This window comes from Capra hircus, chromosome 10, assembly GCF_001704415.2.
Source record: "Capra hircus breed San Clemente chromosome 10, ASM170441v1, whole genome shotgun sequence".
In the NCBI taxonomy this organism is placed as follows: domain Eukaryota; kingdom Metazoa; phylum Chordata; class Mammalia; order Artiodactyla; family Bovidae; genus Capra; species Capra hircus.
In genome coordinates this window covers 23,630,563-23,648,311 of record NC_030817.1, presented here as the reverse complement: position 1 = coordinate 23,648,311, position 17,749 = coordinate 23,630,563, and the positions used below count along the sequence as shown (strand labels likewise).

At 42.7% G+C, this 17,749-nt stretch overlaps 1 protein-coding gene across 1 annotated transcript in view; it reads left to right on the top strand.

The window, feature by feature from the left end:
• The window catches only part of ARG2 (arginase 2), a 39,938-nt gene that overhangs the window by 13,496 nt on the left and 8,693 nt on the right, over positions 1 to 17,749 (top strand). The window contains exon 3 of the mRNA XM_005686001.3: positions 15,773 to 15,950. Within this exon, the coding sequence (XP_005686058.1) occupies positions 15,773 to 15,950 (178 nt within the window). The remainder of the gene's footprint in view (positions 1 to 15,772; positions 15,951 to 17,749) is intronic.

Sequence of the window (17,749 nt, the reverse complement as noted above, 5' to 3'; positions counted from 1 at the left end):
CCTTCAAGATTCAGATACCGACTCTTCTGAGATGCCCTCTTGGCTTATCCTGGGTCTGAGTCAGCACCTTCTCGTGACTCTTCCCATCACACCCTGTATATGACAGCATCATCGCAATTAGCAGCAGTCTGTGCTTTCCCTGCCTGTCTTCTGACCAGGCTGTGAGCACCCTGAAGGCTGCAGCCAGGCGCACAGTCAGCACACAGTCAGCTTTTGTTGAAGGAAGAAATGGGGCGAAGCATTCTACCTGTCTTCTGGAACTTCATTCCCGTCGTGACCCATGGGATTTTCCTGGATCACAACTTCCTTTCTCTCCAAATGGTTTGCTCCTCAGAAGCCCCCTGGTTTCCCAGATTTTTAAACAGTATGACAATAGATAATATATCAAATTGATATATTATCAGATTATGTATATTAATCTATATATCTGTCGTGTATCAAATTGTTTAATTCTTACAAGGTGTTGGGCTACCAGTTGAATGAACTTAGTCACACTAAGTGTTGGTAAGCAGCAATGGCCAGTTTTTGCCTCCTTTTTTGAAACATGCTTGGTCTTAATCTAGAACCTGAGTATCCAATGATGACTGTTTCAAGTAAGACTGACCTCTAGTTGCTTTAGACGGAAGTGGCATTGTTCCTTTCATATCCAAGGCAGTACCGTTCAGAGACCTAGAACCTAAGGGATTACTGTGGTTAGTTTAAATAACTTAGTCCTTGAATAAATTTACTTGTCCTCTGTATTAATGAGCAAGCTGGTAGGGAGGGTGTATTCCTGTAATAGATGTAGTAATGCTAAGATTTGATGAGAAGATAGCATCTTTCTGGCTCCCTCCTCTATTCCAAGAAACCAGAATTACAGAATAGGAAAAGAAGTAGAAAATGCCTTCCTGTGTGACTGAGAATTGAGTCACAGTGGGGTGTTGCATTGTGGTTAGGGCTTTTGGAGAATCAGTGTCCCAAGTGAAATTGGCTGTGCCTTTCAATTCTTTTATAGGGAAACTAGAAAATTTGAACTGTGTGTGAGAGCTGGACTCCTTAGGAGCCATTGTGATGAGAAATCAGTGGGCCTATGTGTATTTGCTATTTCTCACCGAAAACTCTTGTTCTTCTCAAAATGACATAATCATACTACAAACAAATTTGGGGAAGTCTTAAATTACACCATCTGTTATGAGAAAAGGGTAGGGTGGAGAGAAAAACCACAAAGATGCCTCATCAAGTTGAACTAATAGAACGTGACCCTTAGTGTGTGTAGGCTTTTCCTTGTCTCCTTATTTTAACTAACAACTGTGTGAGAGTGGCACACACTTAGAGACTGAACTTGGTTAGAGATCTTGACTCTTCTGAGGGGGTCAGGGGCCAGAGGACAGTGATTCTTTCCTTTGCATCTGTTGTGACCACATGAACCATCCTGGCCACCTGGTCTCCATGCACTGTGCTTTAGAATAGTGTGGAATGTAGTCTGTCTGGTTTGTGGAGCTTCCTTGGGAAACCAACCGGGTGCTAGCCCAGGTCTGGGGCAGGGAGCTACACATCTGGACTGGTTCACTGGCAGAGCCTTAGTAGTCACCCGCCCTTTCAGTCCTTCCTGGAACAAGATGAAGCATCAAGAATTTCGAAAAGATAAGACCACATATTCTCAAGAGCACTATTTTAGCCCCAGGGATCGTCACTATCTCTTTCTGTGGTTAGATAGTGAAGTAGCTTGAGGTCTTGTCAGCATGTTAACAACAGATCTTTTTCTCAGAGAAGCTTAACAGTCTTGTTTGGAATGAGGGAAAGTGGTTATGTTGCAGTGACTTGTGAAGCCAGAGGAACCCTCCTCTTCTCTCTGCCCCTGCCTATGTTGGAATCAGGCTGCCGTCTGTCCACTGAAGATCTGCCCGAGAAAGCTGAGCTGGCTGCCTCACCATGGTCTAGAAGTGCCTGGAGGGTTGACATGAGTTGGGTACAGTTCACTTCAGTTCAGTCGCTCAGTTGTGTCTGACTCTTTGCGATGCCATGAACTGCAGCACGCCAGGGCTCCCTGTTCATCACCATCTCCCAGAGTTCACTCAGACTCACGTCCATCGAGTCCGTGATGCCATCTAGCCATCTCATCCTCTGTCGTCCCCTTCTCCTCCTGCCCCCAATCCCTCCCAGCATCAGAGTCTTTTCCAATGTGTCAACTCTTCGCATGAGGTGGCCAAAGTACTGGAGTTTCAGCTCTAGCATCATTCCTTCCAAAGAAATCCCAGGGTTGATCTCCTTCAGAATGGACTGGTTGGATCTCCTTGCAGTCCAAGGGACTCTCAAGAGTCTTCTCTAACATCACAGTTCAAAAGCATCAATTCTCGGCGCTCAGCCTTCTTCACAGTCCAACTCTCACATCCATACATGACCACAGGAAAAACCATAGCCTTGACTAGATGGACCTTAGTTGGCAAAGTAATGTCTCTGCTTTTGAATATGCTGTCTAGGTTGGTCATAACTTTCCTTCCAAGGAGTAAGCGTCTTTTAATTTCATGGCTGCAGTCACCATCTGCAGTGATTTTGGAGCCCCCCAAAAATAAAGTCTGCCACTGTTTCCACTGTTTCCCCATCTATTTCCCATGGAGTGATGGGACCGGATGCCATGATCTTCGTTTTCTGAATGTTGAGCTTTAAGCCAACTTTTTCGCTCTCCTCTTTCACTTTCATCAAGAGGCTTTTTAGCTCCTCTTCACTTTCTGCCATAAGGGTGATGTCATCTGTATATCTGAGGTTATTGATATTTCTCCCGGCAATCTTGATTCCAGCCTGTGTTTCTTCCAGTCCAGCGTTTCTCATGATGTACTCTGCATATAAGTTAAATAAGCAGGGTGACAATATATAGCCTTGACGCACTCCTTTTCCTATTTGGAACCAGTCTGTTGTTCCATGTCCAGTTCTAACTTGCTTCCTGACCTGCATACAGATTTCTCAAGAGGCAGGTCAGGTGGTCTGGTATTCCCATCTCTTTCAGAATTTTCCACAGCTTATTGTGATCCACACAGTCAAAGGCTTTGGCATAGTCAATAAAGCAGAAATAGGTGTTTTTTCTGGAACTCTCTTGCTTTTTCCATGATCCAGCAGATGTTGGCAATTTGATCTCTGGTTCCTCTGCCTTTTCTAAAACCAGCTTGAACATCAGGGAGTTCATGGTTCACATATTGCTGAAGCCTGGCTTGGAGAATTTTGAGCATTACTTTAGTAGCGTGTGAGATGAGTGCAGTTGTGGGGTAGTTTGAGCATTCTTTTGCATTTCCTTTCTTTGGAATTGGAATGAAAACTGACCTTTTCTAGTCTTGTGGCCACTGCTGAGTTTTCCAAATTTGCTGGCATATTGAGTGCAGCACTTTCACAGCATCATCTTTCAGGATTTGAAACAGCTCAACTGGAATTCCATCACCTCCACTAGCTTTGTTCATAGTGATGCTTTCTAAGGCCCACTTGACTTCACTTTCCAAGATGCCTGGCTCTAGATTAGTGATCACATCATCATGATTATCTGGGTTGTGAAGATCTTTTTTGTACAGTTCTTCCGTGTATTCTTGCCACCTCTTCTTAATATCTTCTGCTTCTGTTAGGTCCATACCATTTCTGTCCTTTATCAAGCCCATCTTTGCATGAAATGTTCCCTTGGTATCTCTAATTTTGTTGAAGAGATCTCTAGTCTTACCCATTCTGTTGTTTTCCTCTATTTCTTTGCATTGATCGCTGAAGAAGGCTTTCTTATCACTTCTTGCTGTTCTTTGGAACTCTGCATTCAGATGCTTGTATCTTTCCTTTTCTCCTTTGCTTTTTGCTTCTCTTCTCTTCACAGCTATTTGTAAGGCCTCCCCAGACAGCCATTTTGCTTTTTTGCATTTCTTTTCCATGGGAATGGTCTTGGTTCCTGTCTCCTGTACAATGTCAGGAACCTCATTCCATAGTTCATCAGGCACTCTATCTATCAGATCTAGGCCCTTAAATCTATTTCTCACTTCCACTGTATAATCATAAGGAATTTGATTTAGATCATACCTGAATGGTCTAGCGGGTTGGGTACAGAGGGGCATGCATTACTCAGCCTATTCTCAGCAGGTGATGCCCTGTTCTTCTTTGGCAAGAAGTTCATATGTAGCTGGAAAACCAATTAGCAGGAAACAATATAAATATGAATATAATATAATATAAATGGTGTTGCAAGTCATCTCTTGTTACATGTCTTGAGCCAAACTTTCAAGCTTGTTTTGTGTTGGGGTTTTTTATACCAGGATCATAGTCACACACAGATACCAGGATCTAGTAACACCATGTCTATATCAGCTGATCTTGAGATTAAGTCCGGTATGTGTTAGGTGGACATGTCTGAAGTGACCAGCCTGGATGCTGGGATTAACCTTCCATCCTCGAGCGCCCTGTGCCACTCTCCCTGGCCTTCCTCAGCTGTGGTCTTAGAGTAGCATTGTAACTTTTTTCAATAAGTTGGTCTTCTAGGTACAACTTTGAGGTTCTAAGAATTAGCAGGTGCAGTCCTTTTAAAATACCAGGAATTCCCTTTCTGTGGGATGAAATCTGCCATGTACAATATATGAATCTGTAACTTTAAGAGCCACCAGTGTTCTCTTGGCACCAAATGAGAACTCAGTCTTTGTTTTTCTGCGTGTTTCACTGACTCATTATTTCTGACAAATCATAAGCACTCATCCTGTTCAAGGACAGTTCAAAAAACTGTTCACTAGTGGACACTCGGGCTTCCCAGGTGGCTCATCTGCCTGCCAAGCAGGAGACATGGGTTCAATCCCTGGGTTGGGAAGATCCCCTGGAGACGAAATGGCAGTCCATTCCAGTATTCTTGCCTGGGAAATCCTGGACAGAGGAGCCTGGCGGGTTACAGCCCATGGGGTCGCTAAGAGTTGGACACCATTTAGCGACTAAACAACAGCACAACAACAGACTCTTAGCTTTACTCCAAGTCTAATATTCTGCCAATAGGCTCCCTGTGGCTTGCCATACTCACCCATGTGCTGGGAGCCAGCGTGAGGAATTCCACCCGTGACAAGGTCATGCGGCAAGAGCTCTGATGGCAAGGCTAATCAGACCTCAGGTTTTCCCCCTGGAATTTCCTGAGCATCCACCCCCCAAAAAATAAGAATCTGCCTGCTTTTCCACTCTTCTGACATTCTCTGGAAAAAGTCAATTCAGGGCTTTAGTCTTCTGCATTTGAAACCGTGTTTCAATCCAAAAACCCCTCTGATGGCTTTCTAGCCTGCCTGCAGGACTCGTACAGCTGCGCCTGTGATTGTTTGAGGCCTCCTGACCGCAGGAGGCACAGGAAGCTTAAAACATCCTAGGAATGTAGAGGCTTCTGAAGAGTCAAAATCATTAGAATAGGACTGATTAAAAGTTTCATTTGTTGAGCCAATACTTGCTGCCAAATTTTCATATCCTTTATTTTTAGACATAGTTGGTATATAGAAAAACAAGTAGTAGACCTGGTATTAGCAACATTAGATCTTTGAGTTAAGTACCTTCTTTGTTATAACCCACTGCACCTTTGTTCTATAGAGATGTAACTTTAATGCTTTAAGGAGATGTAGATTAAAGAAAAACACCTCAGGGGAAACGAAATTAACATTCATTAAGGAAGAGAGCCAAAAAGTGTTAACAAGCCTCTTGACCAGAAGATAATGTAAATCACCTGAGACCTTTTGTATACAAAAAGATATACAGAAAGAGTCTGGGCTGCTAACGCTACATAATTTTGTATTACCCATTGATCTCTATGTATAATCAAAAGTATGAAAGGCCTTGAAGGACAATAGAAGGAGAGCCAGTTGCTGGACTGGTTTCCCCCGTGTCTCCTCTTTACTCTAATTTCAGGCTGAATTCCCATCTGGGGCGTGAATTCCCATCTGGGGCGTGGAGGCTCACTATGTCTACTTACTTGTCCCGGCTTTTAAGATCCGTAAGAGAGAGAGCCCAAGGCGGGGCACTCTCCAATATTCAAACGGGCGCCAGCGGCCTAACATAGATAGTGCAAGCTCCTTGTCTGGAACTTTATTGGTTTTCCATGTAACCCTAGTTAATCAGCCTCTTCTCTTCACTTAATCTTCCTACTACACTACTTCTTCCTAATCTAATTTTATATTAATAAATCAATAAGTTTTCCTCGCCGACTCCGTCCACCCTTCGAATTCCCTGGATCCACCCGGGCTGGACCCCGGCATCCATGTGTCAACCCACTTGACCCATCTCTCATGACTTGCTGGAGGCCTTGGGAGCACCTAAAGCTACCTATAAGTACAAGCAGAGCAGCAGAGAGAATGGGGTGCCCTTTTGCAGTAGAAATGCCTGCTTACTCATAATATTCTTATCTGATCTCTAACCAAAGGAGCAGTCAGGCATGCTCTGAACTTTAGGTGCCCTTTACCTCTGCTGAATTTCTTCTGCAGTATGTGGGTGATGATACCAGCAGAGGAAGTAGTGAGGATTAGCAGCTCTCCGTAAAGCATCTAGCCAGCACTACATGGTAGGCAGAGGGAGACAAGTTTTGTTCCTTTCCCTTGTTTCCTGTCACTGGCTTCTTTCAGGGATTCACTGGTGATGCAGGCCCTGAAATAGAAGTGCTGTTCGCAGACATTACTAAGGTCAGATAGGGCTCTTTCCATTTCTTCCGGTTGCATCATTCTGTGGATGCACTTGTATTCTCGTTCCACTCCGATGGAACCTGAGAGGTTTATCAAGGCCAAAGGTAACATCCAGGCCTAAAAGATCAGAGTAGTAGTCAGTGTATTTTTATTTCCAGCACTGGGGAGAGAAGCAATGAGGCAGTGCCAGTATATATAGGGCTTGACTTTTTTCCCCGCTGCAAATGAAAAATGAGAGCCCTTTCCAGTTGGTTCCAGATCTATTTGATATGAGAGCTTCCTTGGAAGTTTCGGGTTTATTTCATCTTACAGTACCTTCTAAAAGAGGAAAGAGCAGCAATGGAATATTGTGTCTCTTCCAATTTAGACTTGCATATGAGTTGACCTGAAGCACAAAAGATTTGAGAAGAGAGAGCTCCCTCCAGCATGGTAGCTATTCCATGTTATAATATGCAGTTTTCACTATTATTCCAAGATTCACTGAAGTTGGTGAGACCATTTCTTGTTTTTTGAACCAGAAAATTTGCCATTAGCACTCAAAGTAATTGCTTTAACTTTACTCAGTTCATCCTGCTCTTAACAAAAAAAACTAACCTCCCATCAACCTTTCTACACCTCAAAAAACAGCCTATGGGTCATAATTTATGTTCCCTATAACCTCATATTGCTTAGCTCCAATATGCAGACATCTCATTCTTATTAAATTGTTCAGCTGTTTCCAAACAAGGCATACATTTCTTCTTTCAGGTCCTCATTTTCTTTAGAAACCAATCTTAGGCTCTGTTCCACTAGTCCTTTGGGTGTTACAATGCTGCTGGTGCAGTAGGCATTATAGGAGAAAGCTGCATCAGGATGGCATGGTCCCCTCACTGATTCAGCTCTGCAATGAACTAGAACAGTTAAGATCAGCAACATAAGCTTTCACATTTTGAGTTCTTAATCACTTAAAGATAATGGTAGTGGAATTAGAAAGTATTCACTGTGGCACAGATTTAGCTGTCTGCCAGAATCCAGTCTCATCCTCTTCTGGATGTGAAAACCTCATTTGCTGGCCAGTGCCATCCGAGCAGGAATGATGTGCCACTTCTAGGCTGGGGCTTTTAAAAGCAGAGGTGTGCCTTCTTAGCGCCTTCTCCCTCTCCACCTGCCTTGAACCTGGGGAGACTTAACCTTAGCCATATAAGATGACAATGTCCGAAGTGTGGTAGACCCACGAGCCAGGAGGAGTCTGGTTTCTGAATCATATAGAGGAAAGCTGCTTGCTGACCTAGAATACCGAACCCTGGATACTTAAATGAACAAGAAACCAATCTAACGTGTATGTATGGCTGAGTCCCTTCATTGTACACCTGAAACGATCACAACATTGTTAATCGACTATACCCCAATACTAAATGTTTTGGGTGTTAAAAAAAATCTATAAAAAAAGAATATTATGGTGCTTACTTTCAGCAGCACATATACTAAAAAACTGGAACAATTCAGAGATTAGCACAGTCCGTATGCAAGGATGATGTGCAAATTTGTGAAGTGTCTGGCCACCTGATGTGAAGAGCTGACTCATTTGAAAAGACCCTGATGCTGGGAAAGATTGAGGACAGGAGGAGAAGGGGACGACAGAGGATGAGATGGTTGGATGGCATCACCCACTCGATGGACATGGGTTTGGGTGGACTCCGGGAGTTGGTGTTGGACAGGGAGGCCTGGCGTGCTGCGGTTCATGGGGTCGCAGAGATGGACATGACTGAGCGACTGAACTGAACTGAAAAAACAAAACAAAGAATACCATGGATTTTGTTTAGGCATAAAGGTCTACAAGGACAGAGTAGTCAAACTTGGGGAATGGGATAAGGGACTCTCACCGTTCGATTTTACAAAAATTTCCATTGTCAATTAGGAAGGAAAACAACAATAAAATAACAAAATTTTCTGGTACAAAATTCACTTGTTGTAGAAGCCCATCCTTGTCTACCCGATCCTCCCTGAATTTCCTTTCACTTCTTTAGCATTCACTGTCTCTAGTCCTTACTTGGACCTTATTGTGGAAATCCAGGAGCAGAGTTGGGAGTCATACAGGGTGGGCCACTCAGTCAGGGCCCTCAAGGTATTAATCCCTTCAAGGGGACTGGTCCTCAGCTTTGTGGATCCAGAACAGAAGTCTTAAAGTGTGCAGCAGAGTTTATCAGACTTTCACACCCAGAGACTGATGCTAACCATGATGTATAAACCCAAATGCCCATCTGTGCGTAATCATAGTGAGCAACGGTCCTTCTGACATCCACTGTCAGAAGAGGAAGTCCTCTTGCTGGTATGAGGGCTGCTGGGAAACTGAGTAAGCAGAAGGCTGTTTCGCAAGCAAGGAATTGGAACCCACCATCCAGCCTGTGAATTAATCTGGTGATTCACTCCACAGTTACACGTTTAATGACCAAAATCCTTTTATGAAATTCAGTGTCTCTGTCATGGAGAGTGTTGCTTTTAAGACTGCCCGATTCGCTTAAGGTTCCTTTTTAGGCTTTCTGAAGCTTCATTCTGATAAGTAAACAATAGTGAGCCAAGTTAGTACTGTTTCTGTCGCACTTATCAAAGCCTACATCCTATAGTCCATGATTGGACTTGAGCGTTCTTCAAGTTCTGTCACTTAACCACCAGGCTGATCACTTTAGTTCTTTTATTTCTTATTGGTTATGGGGAGGACTAAATGGGTTAGTCTTCAAAAATTAATATTAGCATGATTAACAGATTATAAACCCTTTCTAATTATACACTTATCATAAAACACCTAGGAAGAGCCTAAATGCTTGATGTGGTTTAAGGAGATGCTGAGATAAACATGGATAGGGAAGTTAAAGGGGCTTCCCAGGTTGTGCTAGTGATAAAGAACCAGCCTGCAAATGCAGGAGACTTAAGAGACATGGGTTTGATCCCTTCGTTAAGAAGATCCCTTGGAGAGGGTCATGGCAACCCACTCCAATATTCTTGCCTGGAGAATTCCATGAACAGAGGAGCCTGGCGGACTACAGTCCATAGGGTTGCAAAGAGTCAGACATGACTGAAGTGACTTAGCGCTGGAGCACTGGAAGGAAGATAAAACGTCCAAGGATAGGCACTGCCATTGAATCTGTCCAGCACAAGACTGCCTTGCAACAGTGGCAGGACCTAATATTAACTTGAAAGTTAAGGCTTCATTTCTCTTAAATCCAAACTGTCCTTCCATATTTTGAGATTCAGTAAAGTACATAGTGACCTTCAGTTCAGTTCAGGCACTCAGTCGTGTCCAACTCTTTGTGACCCCATGGACTGCTGCACGCCAGACTTCCCTGTCCATCACCAACTCCCAGAGCTTGCTCAAACTTATGTCCATTGAGTTGGTGATGCCATCCAACCATCTCATCCACTGTTGTCCCCTTCTCTTCCTGCCTTCAGTCTTTCCCTGCATCAAGGTCTTTTCCAGTGAGTCAGTTCTTCACATCAGGTGGCCAAAGTATTAGAGCTTCAGCTTCAGCATCAGTCCTTCCAATGAATATTCAGGACTGATTTCCTTAGGATTGACAGGTTTGATCTCCTTGCAGTCCAGGGGACTCTCAAGAGTCTTCTCCAACACTACAGTTCAAAAGCATCAATTCTTTGGTGCTCAGCTTTCTTTATAGTCCAACTCTCACATCCATATGTGACTACTGGAAAAACCACAGCCTCAACTACACGGACCTTTGTTGGCAAAGTCATGTCTCTGCTTTTTCATATGCTGTCTAGGTTGGTCATAGATTTTCTTCCAAAGAGCAAGTGTCTCTTAATTTCATGGCTGCAGTCAACCATCTGCAGTGATTTTGGAGCCCAAGAAAATAAAGTCTGTCACTGTTTCCATTGTTTCCCCATCTGTTTCCCATGAAGTGATGGGATCAGATGCCATGTTCTTTGTTTTTTGAATGTTGAGTTTTAAGCCTACTTTCTCACTCTCCTCTTTCACTTTCATCAAGAGGCTCTTTAGTTCCTCTTTTCTCTCTGCCATAAGGGTGGTGTCATCTGTGTATCTGGGGTTATTGATTATTTCTCCCAGCAATCTTGATTCCAGCTTGTGCTTCATCCGGCCTTGGATTTCGCATGATGTACTCTGCATATAAATTAAATAAGCAGGGTGACAATATACAACCTTGACGTACTCCTTTCCTAATTTGGAACCAGTCCGTTCCATATCCAGTTCTAACTGTTGCTTCTTGACCTGCATACAGATTTCTCAGGAGGCAGGTCAAGGTGGTCTGGTATTCCCATCTCTTGAAGAATTTTCCTCAGCTTGTGATCCACACAAAGACTTTGGTGTAGTCACTAAAGACGTAGATTTTTTTCTGGAATTCTCTTGCTTTTTTGATGATCCAATGGATGTTGGCAATATGATCTCTGGTTCCCCTGCCTTTTCTAAATCCAGCTTGAACATCTGGAAGTTCTCAGTTCACATACTGTTGAAGCCTGGCGTGGAGAATTTTGAGCATTACTTTGCTAGCATATGAGATGAGTGCAATTGTGGGGTAGTTTGAACATTCTTTGGCATTGCCTTTCTTTGAGATTGGAATGAAAACTGACCTTTTCCAATCCTGTGGCCACCGCTGAGTTTTCCAAATTTGCTGGCATATTGAGTGCAGCACTTTCACAGCGTCATCTTTTAGGACTTGAAATAACTCAACTGGAATTCCATCACCTCCACTAGCTTTGTTCATAGTGATGCTTCCTAAGGCCCACTTGACTTCGTATTCCAGGATGTCTGGCTCTAAGTGAGTGATCACACCATCATGGTTATCTGGGTCATTAAGATCTTTTTTTGTATAGTTCTGTGTATTCTTGCTACCTCTTCTTAATAGTGACCGTACTCATGTCTTTTTTCTTTTTAAAAGACTTTAAAGAAAATTTTTTATAGTTGTTCTATTTGGTTAATTTTTTTCTCTTGGTTCCCAATATCTTTGGTCTGTTTTCACATTCTACCTCCAGAACCTTTCCTTTTTATTTAGTCATTGAGATCTTCTCTGGTTTTGGATCTCTCATATGTTATTTTTAAAAAAGCAATGGTACACAAAGAAGATACACACAGAAGTCTAGCTGCATATGCATCTTACCTTTAATTGAGAATAGCATAAGGCAGTCTGTTTTGCTTCCAGTATCCTTACTAGTGGTGACCCCTTGGTTGGGCTTATGTTCCAGGCCATTGTTGACCTTATGTTCCAGACCGTGGCTTCTCAAGTTCCTACATTCTCTCAGAAGTTTGGCTTTGGATTGAGTTTGGGATCAAGAGGTAAAGCTCAAACTGTACAACTTACATTCAAGACTGGTTGTGCTGATCTTAATCCAGATCTTTAACACAAATCTCTGCAGACATTAAGATGTCTATCCTGTGACCCACCTTTTGCCCCTCCCCTCATCATACTTGGATCCCAGTTGGAGAAGGAGGCCCTTAAGAATACAATCTGTTCTAACATTTTTTTACTCAGATCTCCTGATAGTGTTAGATTATTTAGTCCTCACCCTAAATGTAACTGATTTATTGATATAAGTGGTTAAGATTGAAAGATTGGTACTTACACTAAAGATTAACATGTAGTTAGTAAAGGTTAAGGTAGAGTGACTAATGTAATTTGCTGGAATACTGTGAACCTTGCCTGGGTGGGAAAATATTACAGCTTACTGTCAGAATGTACCAGTAGCTCATTTTGTTTGTTTTAAAGAGAAGTCTGTGCCTTTACTTGCCAAATAGGTACTCAAGGTGGATGAAGCAGGAGGAGCAGGTGGCTCCATGCTTCCTGGGCTTTTAGGTGATGGAGAACTCGCCCAAGTAGTGTCCAGTAATCTTGGACTTGGTTTCCACCCAGGTGAAAGTCTTGGGGTTGTAGATACCCACCATCTGAGTGGGATGACTTCAGTACCTATGGCATCTCTTTGGGTCGAGCCCCTAAGACTGGTCCTGCCCAGGAGCTTCTACCACGCCCATGGGGTGCCGTGCAGCTGTGTCACTGCGTTGGCACGTCCAGCAGCTGGTCTGGGTGCTCATCCCTGTGGGTGAACTTGTGGAAGGTCCGCTGCTGCCTGCTCCCCTTCTGCTGTCTTGTTGGCTCCTCAGAGAGGGCTGTTTAGTTCTTAAAGTGTTGGAATCAAGAGGGAGTCTTTGAGGTCTCAACTGCATAGTCTAGAATACACACTTTGGGGTAGACGGCCTGAGTTAGGATCCTGATTCTGACACCTAGAAACTGTGTGACCTTGGGGCCTTGCATCGGTTCCCTCACCTATAGAATCGCATACTGTAGTTGCCTACTAGGATTGTGAGTCTTAAGAATTTCTGTTGAGCAGTTGCAACAGTGTTTTGGATCTTGTAAGTAGTAACTGAGACAATAGTGAGGCCCAATCAGGCTGAAAGTGTCAGTGCTGTGAAGTCACCTGATCCTTCGCTCCCCGGTTTTGCTGAATGTGAGCACCTACTGTACGGGTAAAGGAGTGCCCCTGCCCTTGGAAGACGCACTTGCTTTGGCAGCAGAGTGTTGTGTGTCTCTCTTACTCATAACACCCTATTTTTAGGAGTTTAGCATTTGATCTTTCACTGTGGTGTGAATTGAACGCCTGAAATCTTGATTGAGAATTTTGACGGTACTTTTACTTTTTGGAAGAAAAGTTATGACCAACCTAGACAGCATATTCAAAAGCAGAGACATTACTTTGCCGACTAAGGTCCGTCTAGTCAAGGCTATGGTTTTTCCTGTGGTCATGTATGGATGTGAGAGTTGGACTGTGAAGAAGGCTGAGCACCGAAGAATTGATGCTTTTGAACTGTGGTGTTGGAGAAGACTCTTGAGAGTCCCTTGGACTGCAATGAGATCCAACCAGTCCATTCTGAAGGAGATCAGCCCTGGGATTTCTTTGGAAGGAATGATGCTGAAGCTGAAACTCCAGTACTTTGGCCACCTCATGAGAAGAGTTGACTCATTGGAAAAGACTCTGATGCTGGGAGGGATTGGGGGCAGGAGGAGAAGGGGACGACAGAGGATGAGATGGCTGGATGGCATCATGGACTTGATGGACGTGAGTCTGAGTGAACTCCGGGAGATGGTGATGGACAGGGAGGCCTGGCGTGCTGCAGTTCATGGGGTCGCCAAGAGCCAGACACAACTGAGCGACAGAACTGAACTGAACTGAACTGAAAGGCATGAAGTTTTTTCCAAGGCTTATAACTAGTAAAAGCTTGAGCCATGACGTAGATAAGAGTTTATTAAGTACATTAAGTATGAACTGTATTTTCAAATTTCAAATTTTTCAAATTTCTCTCCACAATCTGATAAAGGTTTTGTGAGGTAAAATGTAAAACATTTTGATGAAAAACTCCCTTTAATAGAAAAGTTTATGTGAAACATATTTTATCATTCACGTTAGCCCTTGGACGTGTTGAACGTAGGTCAGAGGTGAGGACAAACTGGAAGTTTTGTTAAGGGACAGGGAACAGGAAATACAGTTGATTTTATTATTGCTTGCCAACCAAAGCACTTGACAGAGCTGTTTACATAGAAAAAATGCCACCAGAGAAGAGAGGTATGCCTTAAGTGTATTCCGGTTGGAATTCTCAAGTCATTAGTTGCTCTGGAATGCTGATGGATTGGTTAATTTAGCTCTTTTGGACCTGGGAATGTGTGTGCACGTGTTTGTTTACTTATACCGTTTTAGATGTAGTTTCAGAGTGTTTTATGTGCTTGCCTTATTAGGAGAAACATTTCTTTAGGACTCACAGTTATGAACATCGTTTTTAGGCTATGGCATATTAAGAGAAGCTATTCTTAAGACATGATATATCGGGATCATCATTTACTAAATGCTCTGTCTGCGACTCACAGGGTTTTGTCTTTTGTGTGCATTTGTGAGGTTAGTCCTTCATTTGAAAGCCATTTCTATCAAATGACTCCCCAAAATAGTCCCTCTCCCTGCTAATTTTCTCTGAGTCACCCATTACTACATTAAAAACTAAGTAAATTGGCTGAGATTTGTGTTTATAGTAAGAGTAAACAGGCTGTGAATGAGTAGGTACTCATCTGGTGGTTTCAGCTGTAGAAACTTTGTCTCCCTCTGCTTTCTGGATAAAGTTGAAGAGTTGGGGTGAGTCAGGTGCTGCTCTTATAGTTCAGTCATAGGAAGATGCTTTGTGTCTCTTTAATGTTTATTCTTTTTAGGATTCTAAGATTTTTATAAAAGACCTGGGAACTCTTCTGTTGACTTTGTAGGATGATAAGAATCTGTGGATGTGGTTAAATATATTTAGTAGAGTGTTTTGAAATCCTTCAGGTTTTTTATTTGGGGAAGAAGCAGCTGCCCTTATAGTAAAGAAGCACTTATAGGGCAAATAAACCAGGAGTTAAAATGGGATTCAGGCCTTAAGTCGGAGAAGGCGATGGCACCCCACTCCAGTACTCTCGCCTGGAAAATCCCATGGATGGAGGAGCCCGGTAGGTTGTAGCCCATGGGGTCACAAAGAGTCAGACACGACTGAGCGACTTCCCTTTTACTTTTCACTTTCATGTACTGGAGAAGGAAATGGCAACCCACTCCAGTGTTCTTGCCTGGAGAATTCCAGGGACAGGGGAGCCTGGTAGGCTGCCGTCTATGGGGTCACACAGAGTCGGACACTACTGAAGTGACTTAGCAGTAGCAGCAAGTAATAACTGTAAAAGCCTCCTAAACATAAGAGATACTTAGGTACTCAGATTGGCCTTTTATTTTTAAAAAGTTGATATTATGAAAATTCCTATATTTGTTTCTTTGTCCTAAATTAATGCTGCTTAATTTTCTGTAAACCCTTTCAGTTCCTCTTGGTATTTTACTTTCACTCTATAACTTGAGGCTATCTGAGCTCTAATTGAGACCAGTTTTGTGATTGGTAGGTTAAGTGAGTGAACATTTCTGGGTTTTACTTTATAAAATTCAGCTTCTTTATCTGCAAAATGATATTCCTAAAAGGATCTAGCCCACAGGATTGCTGGGAGGATGGAGAGAATCCTGCCACTGTGGTGTGAGGTTTCAGTTACCCTGATGTGTACTCTGTTACAACTGTTATTTGTGGCCCCAGGCCAGTACAAGTGGGAATAACATGATTACTCTTGTCATCCCTCATTCATCTCTAGGCTGCCACCTGAAAGACTTCGGAGATTTGAATTTTACTCCAGTTCCCAAAGATGATCTCTATAACAACTTGATAGTGAATCCTCGCTCAGTGGGCCTGGCCAACCAGGAACTAGCGGAGGTGGTTAGCCGAGCTGTGTCAGGTGGCTACAGCTGTGTCACGGTGGGAGGAGACCACAGGTAAGAGGGAGCCAGGGTGGTGGAGGGGCTGGACTGCATGGCTCATTTAGAGCAAAATACTCCAGAATTTCTAGGGTATCATGTACATAGCATTTTCATGCCTAAGATCAGGAACCACTTGAGGCACGTACAGTTTCCTTTGTCAGACGTGTCACACAGTATGAGGGCAAGTTCGGAGTTGGAGTAAGCAAAATTTTTAGATGGTATGTTTCATGCTTACTTCTTGGAAAACTTTTTTAAAACTTCTAATGACTTTTCATTTTGGTTATTTAGGAGAATAGGAGGGATTCATCGATAGGCTGAATTTATTTTCTTTAAGCATTTCTGCTAATAGGCTTTAGAAATGCCCCACTTGGCACATGAATACATTCTCTACCTCCACAGTATGGACCCTCGGTGGCTTACGCAATTGATCCTCTCAGTGAATCAGCATGCACTTTACTGAGCACTGTTCTGATGAGTTGTCAAGCAGTGCCAAGGAATATTGGAAACGTGATCTATTAGAATTAAATGAAATAAATACACATGGAATGAGGAAAAAATACTGAATTCTGCATCTCAGAAGGATGAGATCAGTCTGGGCTGGACTAGTCAGATTTCATGGGGAAGTATGATTTGAGCTAAGTAATGAAGATTTTTTTGGTAGTAAAAAAAGGCATTGAAGTACTAGGAATATCAAGCATTTAATACATAGTCTCAGTCAATCCTCAAAACCATGCCACGAGGCAGATACTGTTTTATCTAATTCACTGCTGGGTACAATGAGGGACAGAGGCTGAATAACATCTAGAGCCAGGAAGCAGTAGAGCTTGGATTCAAGTCCATTGTGACCACTGTGGGCAATAGTCTTTTGAGACAAAATCTAGCAACTTCCCTGAGTTGCTCAGCTTTTCAGATCAATTAACAGAACTGGAAAGACAGGTAGATTCCTCATTAAGAATAAAGTTTTAGGTAGAGTAAAATACCACATTCTCTACTCAAATTGATTAAATAACTCAAGGGTGGGTCTCTTGCTTTGAGCTCAGTGCTCTCTGAGCTCTGAGAGCTCATCTATTGTCTCTTTATTTATTGTCTCTTTTCTGGTTGGCTTACTATTTAGGGACCACTTATTACTGCAGTTATAATCTTTGGTTTTTCTTTTGTTTGTATCAAGATTGCAGTCCTCTCATTGCTAAAACCTAGGCTGTCTGGAAGATTCTAGAAAGGAAGGGGTGTGTGTATAATCTGAACAGTTGAATGTTTGAATTTGAATATTTTGAATATTTGAATTTGAATATTTTAAAGAAAGAGGCATTTTTCAGTCACTCAGCTCCATTTAACAGTGTAACATACACTACTGCTTTGATCATCAGACCGACTAACATTATTATCCTTATCTTATATAAAGGGAAATAGCAGTCTGGAGAAGTTAGATGACTTGTCCTATCTCACAGTTCTTCCTAGAAAGACCCCCGGTGTTCTGAGTTGATTCAGTGCTTTTAGCACCATACCATGCTCTTTCTTGAAAAGGTCCTACGGGGAACACAGGGCTTAAAACGCTACCTCAGGGTATACTGACCAAAAGGATGACTGTGGCTAGTTCCTAAGATGCTTAAGCTGCATTTCCCATCGCCCTGAGGACAAATTCTTTGGTTCCTGGGAAGCTTGGGCAGCTTTCCAAACACAATTTCGTCAGCTGTACTCCTTCAGTTCAGACAGGATAGTTGGCTAATGTAAGAGACCAAGGACAAGCAAAGCAAAAACCAGAAACACCTAACGATTGTTGAATGTCATGCTAATGTAAAGAACATGCAAATAAA